The sequence below is a fragment of the Notothenia rossii genome (assembly GCF_949606895.1).
Source record: "Notothenia rossii genome assembly, chromosome: 2".
NCBI classification, from domain to species: Eukaryota; Metazoa; Chordata; class Actinopteri; order Perciformes; family Nototheniidae; genus Notothenia; species Notothenia rossii.
The window spans coordinates 15011980-15028341 of NC_136904.1; the positions used below are offsets into that span (position 1 = coordinate 15011980).

Sequence of the window (16362 nt, forward strand, 5' to 3'; positions counted from 1 at the left end):
AATATCTTCAGGAAACATCGCCTGAGGGCTTCTTAACATTTAACAACCTATTAATGTGTCATACCCACTTAACGGGAAGAAACTCTAACTGATGATATGAAAAAAATGTACCGAAACAAAACGCAACTTTAACGCCGAGCCTCTGAATTAGCCCTGAGCGAAAAAATGCTAACGCACTTCGGACAGAACTCACGGTATAAATACTTTATTACTTATCGGAGAACAATATATCAGATTGAAGCTGAGATTCCACAGATTCTAGAGGTATAACTATCATCACTGTGAGACCAAAACTCAGGGCAGCGAAGGCAAACCCAGACTACACACCACGTAGCTTTACGGAGCCAAAATGGCAAATAAGTCTTACCTTTGCTGTTTTTCTGATCAAAAGTTGTATTCAATGGCATTAAAACGCATACAACGCTGCTGAAGGTTAATCCAATGTCTCTGTGTCAATTTGAAATGATTACTGATAATCCATCATCATATTTATGGCTATAACCTAGTTTTCAGTTTTCAGTTTTCAGAGCATAACATAGCTTTCTGTTTGAGCAAGCTGCGTGTGCATTACTCTCATTCCTCAATGGTAACGTGTAGGTGGATTTCCTCTCGATTCTATTGGCTCTAACGGTTCAAAAGAGGTGTCAATCATCAAAATTGACCGAGGGGGGCCAGAGATATGGCAAATCCACACAAATGACCCCAGAAGTGTTTTTTTTGTGCTAAACCTCTCTAAAAAGGTCAAATGTCACTTGTTTTGCATCAATCTTGATACAGGGTAGTTATTATATGTTTGGATTCCTAAAGCTTTTAGTCTACTATCCCATCATTCAAGGGTGGTTTTCACTATAAGTAGGCTAATGTGTTTTTTTTGGACGGACACTATAATTTACATTTTCTTACTATGTTCAATCTGAATTTACTTTAAAATAAAAACATTCTATATTTATTCTGACTTTTCTACATCCAACTCACAGGTGTAACCTTGCTTTGGGAAAAAAGATTATTAATGTACCCCTTTTAGAAGGGAAGATATGGTCATTTGTTCTGGGAATGTCTTTTTCGAGCCTGAGACCTGAAAAACAGGTTTGGGGCTTAACAGGTTACGATTATAGTTTTTTTTTAAAAAAGAGATAAAGTTGTATTTTTAAAGACTGTATATTAAAAGACAGACGCAGATAAAAACGTAGACATCATACAACAATACTACTAGAATGTAGTGGTATATTGCTTTTTTGCATTGTTCAGCCCATTCGGTTTTAATATGCTTTCATTGTTTTTCACAGGTCTGATACATGTACGCCAAGTACCTCATCTGAACTGTCTGGCGAGTAAACTTCCTGACCACAAGGACCTGGCCTTCAAGCTCAAGAGAAAACAGTTCAGTATTGAGGTAAGTGGTCAACATTATAAAGTCTAGCCTGGATTTTAACATAAACAGAACTTGGTTTTATTTTGATGATCTCTCTCCGTCTATTTTGTTGCCCCATTTTATTTTCTCTAAAGTCTTTTTACCATTGCAAATCTTCTCATTCACCATGTTCATAGCCAGGCTGAAATCTAGTGCTGATGGTAATGAGAAGTCTCTCAAGTCAGCCAAGTTCTGCCAACCTTTTATTATTATCGGGTGTCAAAATAAAAGGTGAAGCTATTGATTATACACTGTTGCTGCCACACTTACTTCAGTGTAGTGTCAAGAGGCAACAGGGTGAAACAAATCTCCATCTATATTCATGAATACGCGAAGAATAAATACTTTTGGCAGTCGAAGTTAAAGGTATAATTCACATTTTATATACAAATACAAGACTATAAACTAATCAGCAGTAGAGACATACATGCATGGACATGTTCCCAGTCATCATGCCAGACAAAAGTGAAGCAACAGCAACAAACATGGTTCAACTGTCCACCAGCTCTCAAGAGAACAAGCTTTAGGTGCTGCTTACTTTCTCTGGCAGGGCTCTGTTCATTCACTCCACAGCTGGAAACAGCTGTGACCTGTTGAGAAAATGAAGCAGTAGACAGTTGCTTTACCTCATGCTGCAGCCCACCATGACAGTGTAATCAATGGTAGTTGTATGTCGAAAAGTGGCCAGCCAAACACTACTTACGATAGATGCAAGACCAGGAGATTACACAGTTTGACATATTGCTTCATATCCCTCCAGTTCATAGTTTGACTTCTCTACAGTTGGACCACAAAACACTGCAGGGCTAAGTTAAAATGGGCGTTGTGATAGTCATACAAACAGTGCGTGCTCACTGAAAGGTAACAATAGGTAAAGATGTCGAATTTGGCATACATTTATTTTATACTAGATGTGAGAAAGAAGAAAAGTGAGGGGAACAGGAGCAAGTTGGAGAGTAATATCCCTATGAATAGAGGCAATTAAGTATGTCTGTATTCCCAGGATTAGACAGTTCGTTTGCAGTGAGTCTACGAAGGTCTACAAAAGTAACTTAATGGAATCAGATAACTAATTCATACCATGCTGTGAACTATGGTTAAGCATCAATACAGTGGCATCTCTTTGAAAATCCCTTCTCATCCTGTGAGATGATGATGATGTTGCATGACTTATTCCTAACAGGTGCTGTATTAGTGACTCTTTGACCAGGTTCATCCATTGGTTGTATTTCACCTTTTAATTTGCTTTGTCATATTTGCTGTTTTATATATTTGAACTGAACTGGAGCACTGCTGACTCTAGCTACATTCATGACAGCTGCTGGCCTACGTTGCCTCTGAGATGGCTTACTGTATCTCATTTTGGTGACTCCAAGAAGAACAGGGTGAAGGCGGTGAGGCCTGGAAACAGCCTCAACATCCCTGGCAGAGCACAGCTGCTGCAAAGGGAGATTGGGCAGTGTGTAATGGTGCACACAATGGACACGTGCAGAGGTTTCGTTCATCAAGGGTATATGATGCGAACGTTAGCGCTCATCATGGTGGCACCACCATGTGTTTACCGTTGACTTTCCCCTTAAGATTAGTTAGGCTCTCAGCATGTTTCATAGTTATCTACCACAATATCCCAAATGTTTTCTCTCTGTATTGATTGGGAGTATATATCCCAATACAAGCACCAGTCAGGATATGAAGGATGAGGTTTTTTCAACAGTTTTTTTTAATAATTTGCAGAGCATCAAATCTGTTTCAGCCACTTGCAACTTCTTCTCTGTACAACGGGCACATGCGGCTCTACAGCTTGTTCTGAATTGTTCTTGAGATCCCATTGAAAACTGGCCATTCTGCATGTAGGACAATTTCACAATCACCTCACAGTTTAATACAGTTCACTGCAGCTCCCTTGTTGGCTATTTTTCTTCATTCCCTGTTTGTATGAACATTGATTTGGGTAGCTATGTTTGCTCTGTCTGTACAGAGCAACTTAGACATATAGACAGAGCATACACACAGAACTGACAGATTGTGCGGCCTTTCAATTTCTTCATTCATTATGATTTATGAATTCTTATCCTCTTTCTCTTTCTCTTCCTGTCAGAGACACATCCATGTTGCATGTGTCACATCATCAGTCTCACTCAGCGCAATCAATCTGTCACTGAACTACCACTCTAGAGACAAATTAAGGGGCCCTCCTCTTAACTCAGGCTCATGATTGGTCCTCATTACATTATCATTACCTTATCACACCCTCTGGTCCTTGGCTCTTATTGAGTCCTATTGTTTCAGCAGGAGGTGAGGGGGAGGAGAGGAATGCCCACCCCCCTAAACCCTCTCCGCATCCTACGGTCAAACCCCTTCTCATTTTCTGCCAGCCTTCACCATCCTTCTAACCCTTTACTCTGGTCTGCATTGGTCCGCTCCCCCCTCCTTGCTCTGACCCCCTGAATAGGCCACTCTAGTATAGATTTATATGGTTCGTAAAAGTCAAGGTGGTTATCCTCAATGGCCTTTTAATTAGGCTTCTGTATTGGTCAGGCCAGGGGGCAGAGGCCTAGAGCATCCCTGTAGCTCTGTGGGGCCTGGATACTGTGTCATATATCCCAGCAGCACATTGTAAAGACCAAGCTTTGTCTGCCTTCCTTCTTTAAGGATCTTTATTGGAGTTTTTTTGTTGAATGGCAACCATACTCTTGTATTGACCTGATTTCACATACCATTAAAATAGTTATATCCAGAGGACTTTTCATCATCCAAAACGGCTGCTAATGTTCACACAAGAGAGTACATGATATGAAATGTCAATCACAATCCTTGGACATGGCATGTTTTATGTCTCAGGGAAATTCCCATAGAACATTGCATGATATCACCAGTCAAGCGTCAAATCAGTCAAAACACATATTGCAATAGGCAATTATTTTCCCGTGCTGTGGCTTTTTGATTAACTGTCATTAATTAGTACATCACTTTACTTTGAGATGTCACAAAGGTATGAGTGCATGTTGGCTCTGCATCCCTGGTGTACACAGGTTGGATTATACCAGTTTACCTGTGTATGCCTTGCATGCAGGACTGCTGTTGTGCTCTGACTACGTGGCTCAGCGTATACTGTGTTTGACCTGTTGGTCAACTGCTGGTGGGCCACTGATTGACACATGATTGGATTTTAAGCCCAGTGTCTGGTGTGTGACAGCTCACACCATCCCTGCTAATCACCTCATTTACTCAAACTACAGGGCTCCTCACCCTGGGGCCACATAATACAACATTCTCTTACCAAGTGCCCACAGTCTCTCTTCTTCCTCATATCTGTTATGGTAGTGATGGATCAGTTCTTCAGCTTCACCCCCTTCTTTCAACTTTTGACCAAAATTGTAATTGCTCCGAATCAAGCCTCACTCAGATGCTTATCAGCATCATATGTGGATTAATTTGTGATGTTGTGGTGGCAGGTGACAGGTGATTGACAGTGGTAGCTTCTCTCCAGGTGGGTCACGCAGCTACATGACACTCCCAACTGCGAATGGAGTCATGCTGGTAACACATTTTTGAACTGCTGTTTGACTCAGGCTCGTATTACGTAGCACCTCAGGAATGCCAAAATATTTATTTGACAGCACACACAGACTACAAGTTTTGTCAAAAAACAAATATTTTGTGTTCAGCTACTGTAATAATTCACTTTTTTTCTAATTCAAAAGGTTTTAGTAGATTATATCCCAGCCTCACACTCAGCACCATCATCAAGGTTCTGTTGGTTCGTGATAAGGTTACCACGACAACAGTTGACGTTTCCAAGAGTTCACACTGCGGTTGATGAGCAGTTATTAGCCATAATGCCTAAAGCCAGAATTAACCCATGGCCCTGTCTGAGCAGGTAGGGGAGTGTTAGGTGTTTAGACAAGATTAACACATACTCATAGACACACAAACACTGCTCACTCCCACACATAGCGATATTGACATTCTTGCAAAGACAAAAGCACATACTTATTGAGAAACGCAAGCACATATGTGACACGCAATGCGTGTGAGAATGTTTTCACTCTTATTAAACACAGATTTCTGTCACTGCTTTCACAATGCAAGATGCTTTGAGGATGAAGCTCTGAAGAATGCAGATGGTACGCAATTATATTCTTGTTACCTCTGTCTGACCCTTTAAACTGACAGCTAATGTGCCTATGGGGTACTGGGGTGCCAGAGGCAGGTCAGAGGGTCAAATACAGTATAAGACGGGGATTTATGTCAAATTAGTCTTTGCCTAGACGGGCTATTTAGAGGTGTCAGTGACAAGCTCTGCCACTTAAAAGGGTCTTTTAGTCTGTACAAATGTATTGACTATACATTGTGTACTCCTGGAAACTTTCAGTCATATTAGGATGTTTGTTTAACATTTTATGCATTCATTTTAAAGACATCATTGGAGATAGTCAGTAGGAAGAGATCAGTGGAGGATTAGAAGGATGATGAAGGTACTGAGGGCCTGATCTTGCCACATCGATTAATGGTGCTTATTGTAAATGACTATTTCTGACTCATTAGTACAGTTCAAGTCAACATCCAAGTCTGAATTTAAAACGGAATACTATATATTTTAGATATCTTAGGTTAAAAAAATGTACCACTTTTCCCCACAATGTAGCACCTAGTCATCATTCAAGGTGCAACAATGGTCAATCAATTAATGCAAACACGTATTGACTTCAGAGCCTTAAGTTGACATTTGATACTGTGCAGTTTTTGGCTCTTAAACTTTGGCTTCATTTTTCAGTCCAGGATGTTGCCACTTGTTTTATTGCATGCTGTTTGTGGTCTGAACACCATCAAATATGTGCCCAAAAGAGAAATCAGGCAAAGACCAGCGTTGTTATTATTATTTATTTTTGTATTGATAAAGTGCTAGATTGACAATGCACTGTATTTTTAACCTCTACACGACCAACTTTAAGGATGTCCAATGTCCTTTTATCCCCCATGTCTTGAAATTGACATCAGCCAGCTAGGTTTTTATTTTTCATCTGAGTGGAAGCCAAAAAGGGAGCAGAAAAGGGGGATGAAGAGGATGAGGGTGCTGACTAGAAGAAGAGGAAGCAGAACCGAAAGAGTGCGAGGGAGGTGTATAGAGTAGGTTAATGTTTCATGGCATGTCCTCAAAACGTCTTTAAGACAACGCCTGTGTCTGCCCCCTGTTGAAGTCTGTGGGTGCCGAGGGAAGGGTGTTAATGGACCTATGTGAGGAACAGAGCAAAGGCTCAGAGAGGAAGGGGGGGAGGCAAACTCGCAGAGGAGCAGTTAAGTGATTCTCAGGTCAGGTCTAATTAAAAATGAGGGCTTTTCCTCAGAGGCACCAAACCGTCTTATTGAGAGAGAAATAAAAAAGGGAGGGAAAGAAAGAATTGTAGAATGCAGAATGAGTTAGACAGAGACCCAGTCCTTAGGGCTTGTTTGTGTATTTGCTTATATGTTTGTTTGTATTCCATGCCTGGTCGTATATATGCTTTCCATGTCTGAAATAATGTTTGGTACTAAAGATCAGAGAAAAGCCAATGTTGAAAATAACTCATATAGAGGACGAACTGAACTGGGTAATTTAATGTTTACTTCCATTAGTGGATCCCAATGACTGTTCGCAGACTGAAATTAGAGTAAATACCAACAATAGGCTTACCTAATGTCTTCCCTATTAGCAGCAAGCAAAAGATACTTAGGTTCTTTATACATCTGCCTGTGATTCCAACGCCTGCCTTGGGAATCACAATCAGATGGGAATGGACCTTTTGGAATAATATTCTGATTGAATAATTTATACTTCCTCCCTTGGTGCACACCAGCCTCTATCGCATTTTGGAATGAGGTGTGCTTATGGTTTGTGCGTGTATGAGAAAAAGAGAGAGAGAGCGCCCGGTGTAGGCCAGTCAGTGGCACGCGATCGGACCCCTTAGCCGAACAATATTCACAACATACATCAGATTTGCATTTATTATTTAACAGGGATTTTATCTATTCTGCAAATGTGCATGTGTTTTTGAAAAGGCCCAGCTTGTAAGGTCTCTGTGCTGAGTCTTGAGTCTAGAGGGGGTGCAAACATGTGCTTCTTTCTATGGTTTGTTTGTTATGGTGTTGTATAAATACTGACCTATCTTTAAAACTATTGATTGAAAAAAAAAAAACCCTCACCAATGCCAAATATCATAAATAATCCACTGATGTGTTGGCTGGAAATACACAAACAGTAAATAATGAGTTTTTATAAGAAAATCAAACAGCCAGGGAGAAAACAAAAGATCATTTTTGTTTGCGGTAGTTGAATCAAAGCAACGTAAGAGGCGATCTGAGACTTTTCCAAATGTGCTGCCCTCTATATTATATCAACACATTGCAGAAATGTTTCTCCCAAACAGTAAGTATTAAAGGAAAACAAAACTGGGCATATGTGCTCCTCCTGCCAGATTGAGTAAGAGTGTGGTCTGCCTGAACACGCCCTAGAAGTGAAGCTGTTTCATCAGTAAGCAGTGAACCCTTAACATGGTCCATGCACCACTCAGACCCCATCAGACCAGACTGGCCACATGGACTCAGACCTGATTATAGTAGCCCCAGTTGTCTTCAGCTCCCATTAGAGATAGAAAAGAAAAGATGCTGTAACTTGCATGCCACCCTGCATCCATGGGGTCTTGTGGTACTATAGGGTATGTGTAAGTGTGTTCAGAAAGGGCTCGCTATTAGCATAATGGTAGTGACTGGGGAACCATAGGCCCCCTGGTGCTTATAAACTGGGTCTTCACTTTATTATGGCTTCTGAATCCGTTTATTGTTATCTCTTAATTTTGCCTTAGGTCCATGCACTTTTGTGTAAGTTTGGAATAAAATTTGTTTGTTTATTCGCAAGATTGTTGAAAGGGTTTTCTGTAGATCCTGTGCTAAAACTCTTTTCCTCACATTCAAGCTTAAAATGTTTCCTTTTTGTATTTGTTGTTCATATGAACCTTATACTTGGACAAACTAGTACGCATTATATGATGGAGCTACGAAAAAATATATATGTTGAGCGTTTAATTTAATAGACATTCAAACAACTATTCACCCTGCATATTTGCCTTCAGAGAATAGGACACTTGCATTTGCAATTTTGCATATGTTTTTAAAACATACATGATGGTATTTAAAAGTCCAAACACTCAATGAAGCTAAATCCTTCAGAGACAATCAATGTCCTTTCTCAAAAGTGCACCTAAACAGACGAAAACAGTTTTTAAGATCTAATCATGAGTTGAATGTGTTGGGTCTTAGGCTTTTACAGAAAACACTTTTAAGAGTATTACTGATACTTGAATAAAAAGTGGCAAAAGGCAGTGGTTCCCCTGGTTTGGCTGGTGTCATTTTAAACCAGCCAAAATGAAACAGTCCCCTCGCTGCTGTCTGTCCACAGAGAAACTTAAAATTGCCACCATTGGCACAAACGGCTCCGCGGTCGGAGTGGTTCAAAGGTGGAATGTTGATCCGGAGCAGGAGCATCAAACTCAGGAAGGCTCTCTGCTTGGGTCCTAAAAATAACTTTCCCACACTCTCGTTGCTCAGTGTCCTGGGGGGTCAGGAGGAGGAGTGTGTGTATGTATGTGTGCCCACTCAGTGTTTATGTATGTTCTGCTGCTGTAATGTGAACAGTTGAAAACACAAACAATGCATCTAATGGGATGCTGTCCAATTTTCTATTTGTTTTACTAAATATGTGTTGATTCTGCATGCTCAAGTCTCTTATTCCTCTTCATCAGTATGGCATAAAAACAATGTTTACCGTGATTTGGTACAGCATGGAGTTGAATGGACACACGCTCAGATCAGACTGAGTTTGTTGCGTCTTTTTATATTGTTGCTAGTCAACCCCCTGATGGGTCTGATTGTTAGTTCAACACAAAGCAGAAACTGTTCACTACCTTATAGTTGATAGTACAGTGAAAATAAATGACATGAAAATTAGGTAGGTATTGTACTAATTAGCTTTTCTTTTCACATCACAGTAATTACCCCTGCATGTAGGTTCTTTGGCTATCTGGCAACAGTTCGTGCAGATAGCCCAGCTTCCATTTTATCCAATTAGAAAATGGAAAAAACTTAAACGATGTCAGGCATTTTCCCACCCTGAGTTTATTTTTGTTTTACTTGAAGCTTTTAGGTTGCTCCTGAAAGACCACTTTTTTACCAAAGCGGTAAAACGTGATGCGCTCAGCCACCAAAGTAGATAGCTTCTCTTTTATTGAAGACAATTAAGAAACAGCCGCTCCAGGTTGATAAAATGCACTTGTCTGATAGAATCCTTTTTTCTAAATGCTTTCTCTGTCAGCAGTCCCTCAATGAGTCCTTGCTTGACAAAAACAAATTGGGGGTCTTGATCCTCTTTCTTTCTCTTTATCTTTAAGCACACCATAAAGGCATTTGTTTCAGCTAATCACGGGAGCTACTTAACCCCTGCTACTGTGAATATGGTTGTATTTAAAAAGGATTCACCCAACAGTCAACACAGAGTTGTTTAAAGTCTTGTTGGCCATTGAGAGATGTTGGCCAACCACTGAATGTAGCAGGGCTCATGAATTTTATGAGGGCAAGTGTCCCTGTCCTTCAGAGTTCACAGGTGGCTATTGAAAGGACGGGCCAGATGATGGAGGATAGTTAGGACACATATAGAGCCCTGAATAGACTTTAATTACACTTAGCAGATGAGTAAGGGGGGGCAATCGAAGGACAAGCCCATTTGAAAAGGCAAGTTAGAGGGCAAGGTGACGGCACCTTATCAAAAGGTTTGTGCTTCATTGAAGAGTTAAGTTGCATTTTGGAGTCAGTGGTCTTGTATATTTATGCGGCAAAAATTAAATCGTTTTCTTTGTGCACTGTGTGTGTGTGTGTGTGTGTGTGTGTGTGTGTGTGTGTGTGTGTGTGTGTGTGTGTGTGTGTGTGTGTGTGTGTGTGTGTGTGTGTGTGTGTGTGTGTGTGTGTGTGTGTGTGTGTGTGTGTGTGTGTGTGTGTGTGTGTGTGTGTGTGTGTGTGTGTGTGTGTGTGTGTGTGTGCTACCTAACGCACATATGTGAAGGGGGAGGCATTGGGTGGGAGAATACTCCAGTGTGTGGCTTAACCAAACTTTCCTTTTGTCCCTAACAATGATGAGTGATGATGAGTGACAGGGGTGTTAGGAGTGGGATCTGGGGAACAGAATGCGCCTAAGCAGTGCTCACCCAAACTCACACAAAAGGCAGCAAAAGGTCAAATCTGAGTCAAGCTTCTTAACCACTGGCAAATAATATTGCACCATGCTATGTGTCACATAGTAAGCTAAAACATGTCATGTGTCTTTGCTGTGCTTAGGGTGAATTGACATTATGTTGTACGTATTTTCAGTAACATCCTGTACATGATTTTTCAAGAAGGAATTCATGCAATCGTTTTAAAGTATTCATATTATGTCAGTTATTGATGATCTGGAAGTCTTATCACATTGAGTGCATAAGATATCTATTGCTTTTTTGTTGCCCTCATTTTAAACTTTAATAATAACAAGGTTTGCCTCAAGATACTTCATCACTTCCCCTCTCTCTGAAGCAAGTAAGAAAACATACACAGTTGTCCTTTTGTTACGCAAAATCCATACATTCTGCTTACACAGCCCAACACTATAAACAGAAACCCCTCCCTTTACCTCCCCCCTCACACACACACACACACACACACACACACACACACACACACACACACACACACACACACATTATGCCCCACCGCTAGCTAGGGATGAGGAGGACTTGCGTGAAAGTGTTCCCCAGGAGGCAATGGTAGACTGAGGGCTCTGAGGCCTGAGGATGGCTCTAGATGGCGGTTAGCGAGTTCTCTTTTTTTCTTTTTGCCTGCTCTCCTACCCCTCCCCCTTTCTGAACTCAAGCAGTGATCGTAATGGGGGGTGACAGCTCACCTCTCCCTAGCGTGCCTATGGTCCTCGGAGCGTTATTCCCCCCCACGTAACCCCCCCCACCACCACCACCCCCCAGTCCCGGAAGGCCACAAAGGTTACTCCATATGTCTGAGGATTCTTATGACTCGTTTTTTCTTTCCTCACAAAAGTATTTTTCCTTTCAAGTCCAGAAAGATTTGTATGCATCATATCTGATTTATTTCTGCTTGATCCCTCCATCATAGATATATCTGCCACGTATGGAGTCTCTTTTATTATTACATTTGTAGTTCTGTCATCCTCTGTGTCCTGTTCTTCTGTGTGAGTTGAGAGTCAGTGGTGTGAAAAGATCCAGGGCCCGGAGTTTCACATCTATTAAAGGGTTTGTGTTTGGAGAGGGAAGTGATCTGATGGCCTGATGTTGTACGCTCACTTACACAGACTGTTTGTATGAGGATGATATGTACACTTGCTGCATCACCCACATTGAATGCATGCATATATGTGTGTTTTTATACATTGAGCATGCATTTAATCCTGAAATCATTTGTTTTGTTTCAAGTCTCCAACATTGTTTCCTTACTTAACTTTATTTGAAAAAAAAAGTTAGATAAGTGAAATTAAGATAAATTAAAAAACCACAGCTTAGTTGCTAAATTCAAATGGTGGTACACTCGCTATTGTTTTGTTTACTCAAAGGTACGATTGGAATATTTAAATTCGCTGTTGCAAACATCAAATTATTGAGTCACTTAATTTACTCATATCAGAAATTACCTTCTTACCTGATCAAGAGGAAAGTTACTTAAGAATATCTCACTCTAGATAAATCTCATAGGACGTGAAAGTTAACAGCTCCCTTTGAAGCACATCCTTTAAAACACTCAGACATTCAGAAGTCATCGTTTGAGCTTGAGAAGAGACAGAAGATGCAATGCACAAAATGATAATTAAATCAGTGCACCGAATGTCTTGAATCATTCAATACGTAACACAACTTGGTGTTAGTGTGTGTTCCTTAGACTTTCTGAAGGAGTGTTAATGTTTGTGCAAGTCTTGGATAAACCGGCTAAAGAAGTCGTATAATGGGTAGTGTGTGCTTAGATGGGCGAGGAATGGCGCACAAAAGCATGTGTAGTGGTGAATATTAGAGAAGGCAGAGTGTTAGCAAGGTCACACGGAAATAAGTGCTTTCAAACTCACTCCCTCGTTCCCTCACCCCCTCACTCTGTTTCTTTTGTCGGACGCTCCCGCCCTCTACTCCTCTTTTTTTAATCATAGTGAGCTTTTTAAGAGTGTTTCTCTCTCTTCATTCAGAGCCTTTACCCCAACTTAACTACCTTCACACTCACCCGTTACACCTCATTTGCTACCAGACACAAAGTCAGCTTGGCATTTTATACGCTGGTGCCTGTGTTAGGATGTTGTAATCATGGTGAACATTCAATCTAAACTCAATTGCTGAACCTTATTTGCCCCCATCCCCCCCCCAAAAAAGATAGGCTAGCTCTTTTGGAAGTGCACAGACACAGGAGCACTGCTCTGGGAATCAATCTGCAAGCTTAGGATATGCCAAATAAGTGCCAAAGGGTGTGTGTGCAGCTTCCCAGCATTCTCTTCAAGCAGGCTAAAGTGGAATCCCAGCCACGCCCCACATTTCACCCCATGTGATGTTTGGGGACACATTCAACACCGACTCTGGACACGCAGAGGTTTTTTTTTTAAACAGATGAGCCCTCCTATCTTTTTCTCAATGCAGTGTACAAGTGCATCCCCACTTCGGGCCTAATGGTAGCCTACATATCAGAGGAGGCACTGGTCTGGTGTAATCTGACTTGTCTTAATTACAGGCAGTATCCAGTAATAGGCTGCTTCCATAGATATCGGCCATTACAGCAGTGTCTCTGACGGGAGAGGCCTGATTGGCTACGAGCTAGGTGATAAAGAAGCCATGCCTCATTTACCTCCAATTTTTTGTTCACACATCCCTGTATTAAAGTCAAGCGTGAAGATGGCAAAGGGCTGTGTTAAACTGATTGATGTGCTCTCCTATGTGGTGGTAGCTAATCTACTCTCCCTGATTGCATTGTCAGCAATCACTGCTGCTCTATAAGTGCATTATTTCACTGGATGGGAGTAGTTTCAGCAAAGTTTCAATACTGAAGTTTTTCATAAAATATCCAATTTCAGGACTTGTTCAACTTGATGTGAATCTTGCGACATACCATTTTTTTCTTCCATTGTGAGCTTATAAACTTCCCAGGCTTTATGTGTGGTTTCACATCCAAACCCTCAGACCAGATTAGCAAATTAGCAGCTCTTGTCTGCTCATTTGGGTTAACCACAAAAAGTGTCCTCAAATAGACTTTACAAACTTGAACAAGAAGTTTGTCTTTCAGCAAACTTTTACTGTTTCCTCTCAACTGTCTGCACTTATCTGCCTTTATTCTCTCTTCACGCGTCCACACACGCCCTCTGATCGAGTCATTGTGGGCTTTCCTTGAGGTTGAGTTTGGATAAAAAGATGTGCAGTGATATAATTGACAACCAGAAGTTGGAAAATGAAACATTTACTTTGCCTCTCTTAGCACCAGAGCAGCATGTGATCTAATGACATGATATGTTTGAGCAATTCCACAGACGACTTCACCATCCATTTCAAATGCCGTAAAACAAAGTCAAACTATTAAAAATAATATACCCATTATTAGTATGGAAATTAGAAACTAGAGTACTGAAAGCTTGTCACTTGAGTGACAGTTAAAGACACTCCTGGTTCAGTGCACTGTATTTAAGATATGTTTGATGTTTTTCAAACTCCATATTTGGCATATTATCCTTGGGTGGCAGCTCATACCTTGTTGGTATTTAAGACAGATTTCTACGGATATTACCGGATCGTGGTGGCGGTTACATTTAAGGATGAAGCTCCCTCATAACAGGGAGGTGTCGTCTGCTGACAGATCACTGTCTGGATGAGAGAGCACAGCGGCATCCCACCTCATTACCGTAGCAACACACTAACCGAGGGGACCGACACACTGCTCGCTGTGATTAAGATGTAAATTTCCTCTAATTGGAATGTAAATTCATACATTTATATGAAGACGTCAGCTGTCAGATTGCAATATTGTGTCCTTTTTTCTCCTTCTCCCCTGTTCCCCAGGCAGGGAATAGGTGCCTGTAATCTGTATCATACTCCCGCAGCCCATCCTGGGATTTGCCGTTTGTTTAGTGCCGGGCCCATTGTCCCGCATCCAGCCCGTAATTGTAATGCTTTCCATTCATGTTTCTATGTTTTGTTGAAGTCTGATTTGCTCTCGCTACCTGTGTTTGTTCCTCCATGCATGGATGCGCTGCCAGGTCTTCGGGGACGGGGAAAGACTTTCAGACGTGGGGCTGGGGTCATTGGGTGGCCGTATTTTGTGTGTGCATCAATTACTTCTGCTGAATGTTCCTCAATGCAAATAAGTCTGCCACTTTGAGAGGAAGCACATGTATCTGAAGTAATTAATTTTACCCTTGAATGCCAGCTGTGGTGTTTGTGTGACGTGTTCCAAATAGAGCTTTCTCACCAAAAAGGTGTTAATTTAGGGATTTGGCAGATGAAGTAAGTGTGTTTGCCAACATATATGGCCCATATAACTGGGATGTGTCTTTGTCCTGCTAATGTTGTGATTGGGATTGTAAGGTTACATTATTATATTTTGAGACCCAATCACTTTTAAAATGACAGTAGACTAAGTTCTAAATAAATGTTTTCATAGGGGTTCTCCTAAGTGGAGTATAAAAAAAAAAAGTAGTAGTATAAAATAGTTGTGTAGTTAAGCTAATCTTAGCCTTGTTAAGCTAAGCTTAGCCTTGCAAGTAATTGCAAAATAAGTGCATATTTTCCACACAACACTCTTCTACTGATTATGAGAGAAAAGGGAAGCTATTAAAAAGGATTGAAAGTATTTGTTTATGTGATTCTTTTTTTATTAATGTGAGTTCTGGCACTTAAAAACACTTAAGACTTCAGACAGAATGCTAATCCTATTTTCACACAACAAGCATTGCTAATACCTGTCTCAACAGGTCATGCTCTTGAAATGATAAGGATACGAAATGACAAACCTGACATGCTCTTACAGGAGCAAACTAAATGTAATTTGTGTGAGGAAGTAAAAGAGAGCAAACCTCAATTATGCCTTTTTTTCATATGGATGTCTAACATTTTCCCTTATTAGCCCAACCAATGCAATCAGACCACCAGTGAATTTATCAAAGTGACACATATTTTATCAATTGCGCCCTAACAGTAAAATAACGCCTTTTTGTGTTACAAAATAATTTTAAAAGAATGTTGCCTTTGAATTTTTTATTTGATGAACCAACACAGTGCGTTATAATATAACTGACACGTCACTTATACCATACCTTAAAGCTAGAACAAATCTTTCTGTGAGTTCGTACAAATGACATTCACTGAGTTCATCATGAATATATTTGTATAAGTATATTTGTTGTGTTAATAACATAACAGAACTGTATGGCATGCTAGTTTCTGTACACATGACACAAATACAAACAAAAGCTGCACGATTTCTTTTGTTTTTGTTTGTGGACTGAACAGATTATCAAGCATTTCTAGGTGTGTACTCGAGGATCCTGCATATCTCTTTAACATTCCTCTTTGACGCAGGTAGCGTGTGAAATCTCTCGCCATTCTTCAATTTTTCACACGGTTCAGAGAAAACGTAAGTGTTGGTATTTTGAAATGTGTGTACAGACCTTAATCAAATAAAAACAGGAAACAAACCCTTAAGACAATGGTGTGTTCACAGTATATCAGTGTGTGTGAAGGGTGCTGCAGGGTTTGACAACAGCACATGTAGGTGTTGTAGGGTGCAGGAAATTAAAACACTAAAGCTACCAGGGGGATCCTCCTGGACATATCAAGCAGGGAGGAAGAAGGCAGAGAGGGTGAGGGGACAGTCTATTTTTAGGACCAGCTGCAGGTCATAGT

General features: G+C 40.7%; 1 protein-coding gene across 1 annotated transcript in view; it reads left to right on the forward strand.

Moving 5' to 3' along the window:
* elp4 (elongator acetyltransferase complex subunit 4) overlaps positions 1-16362 on the forward strand; it is a 52001-nt gene that overhangs the window by 22272 nt on the left and 13367 nt on the right. The window contains exon 9 of the mRNA XM_079665145.1: positions 1287-1393. Within this exon, the coding sequence (XP_079521271.1) occupies positions 1287-1393 (107 nt within the window). The remainder of the gene's footprint in view (positions 1-1286; positions 1394-16362) is intronic.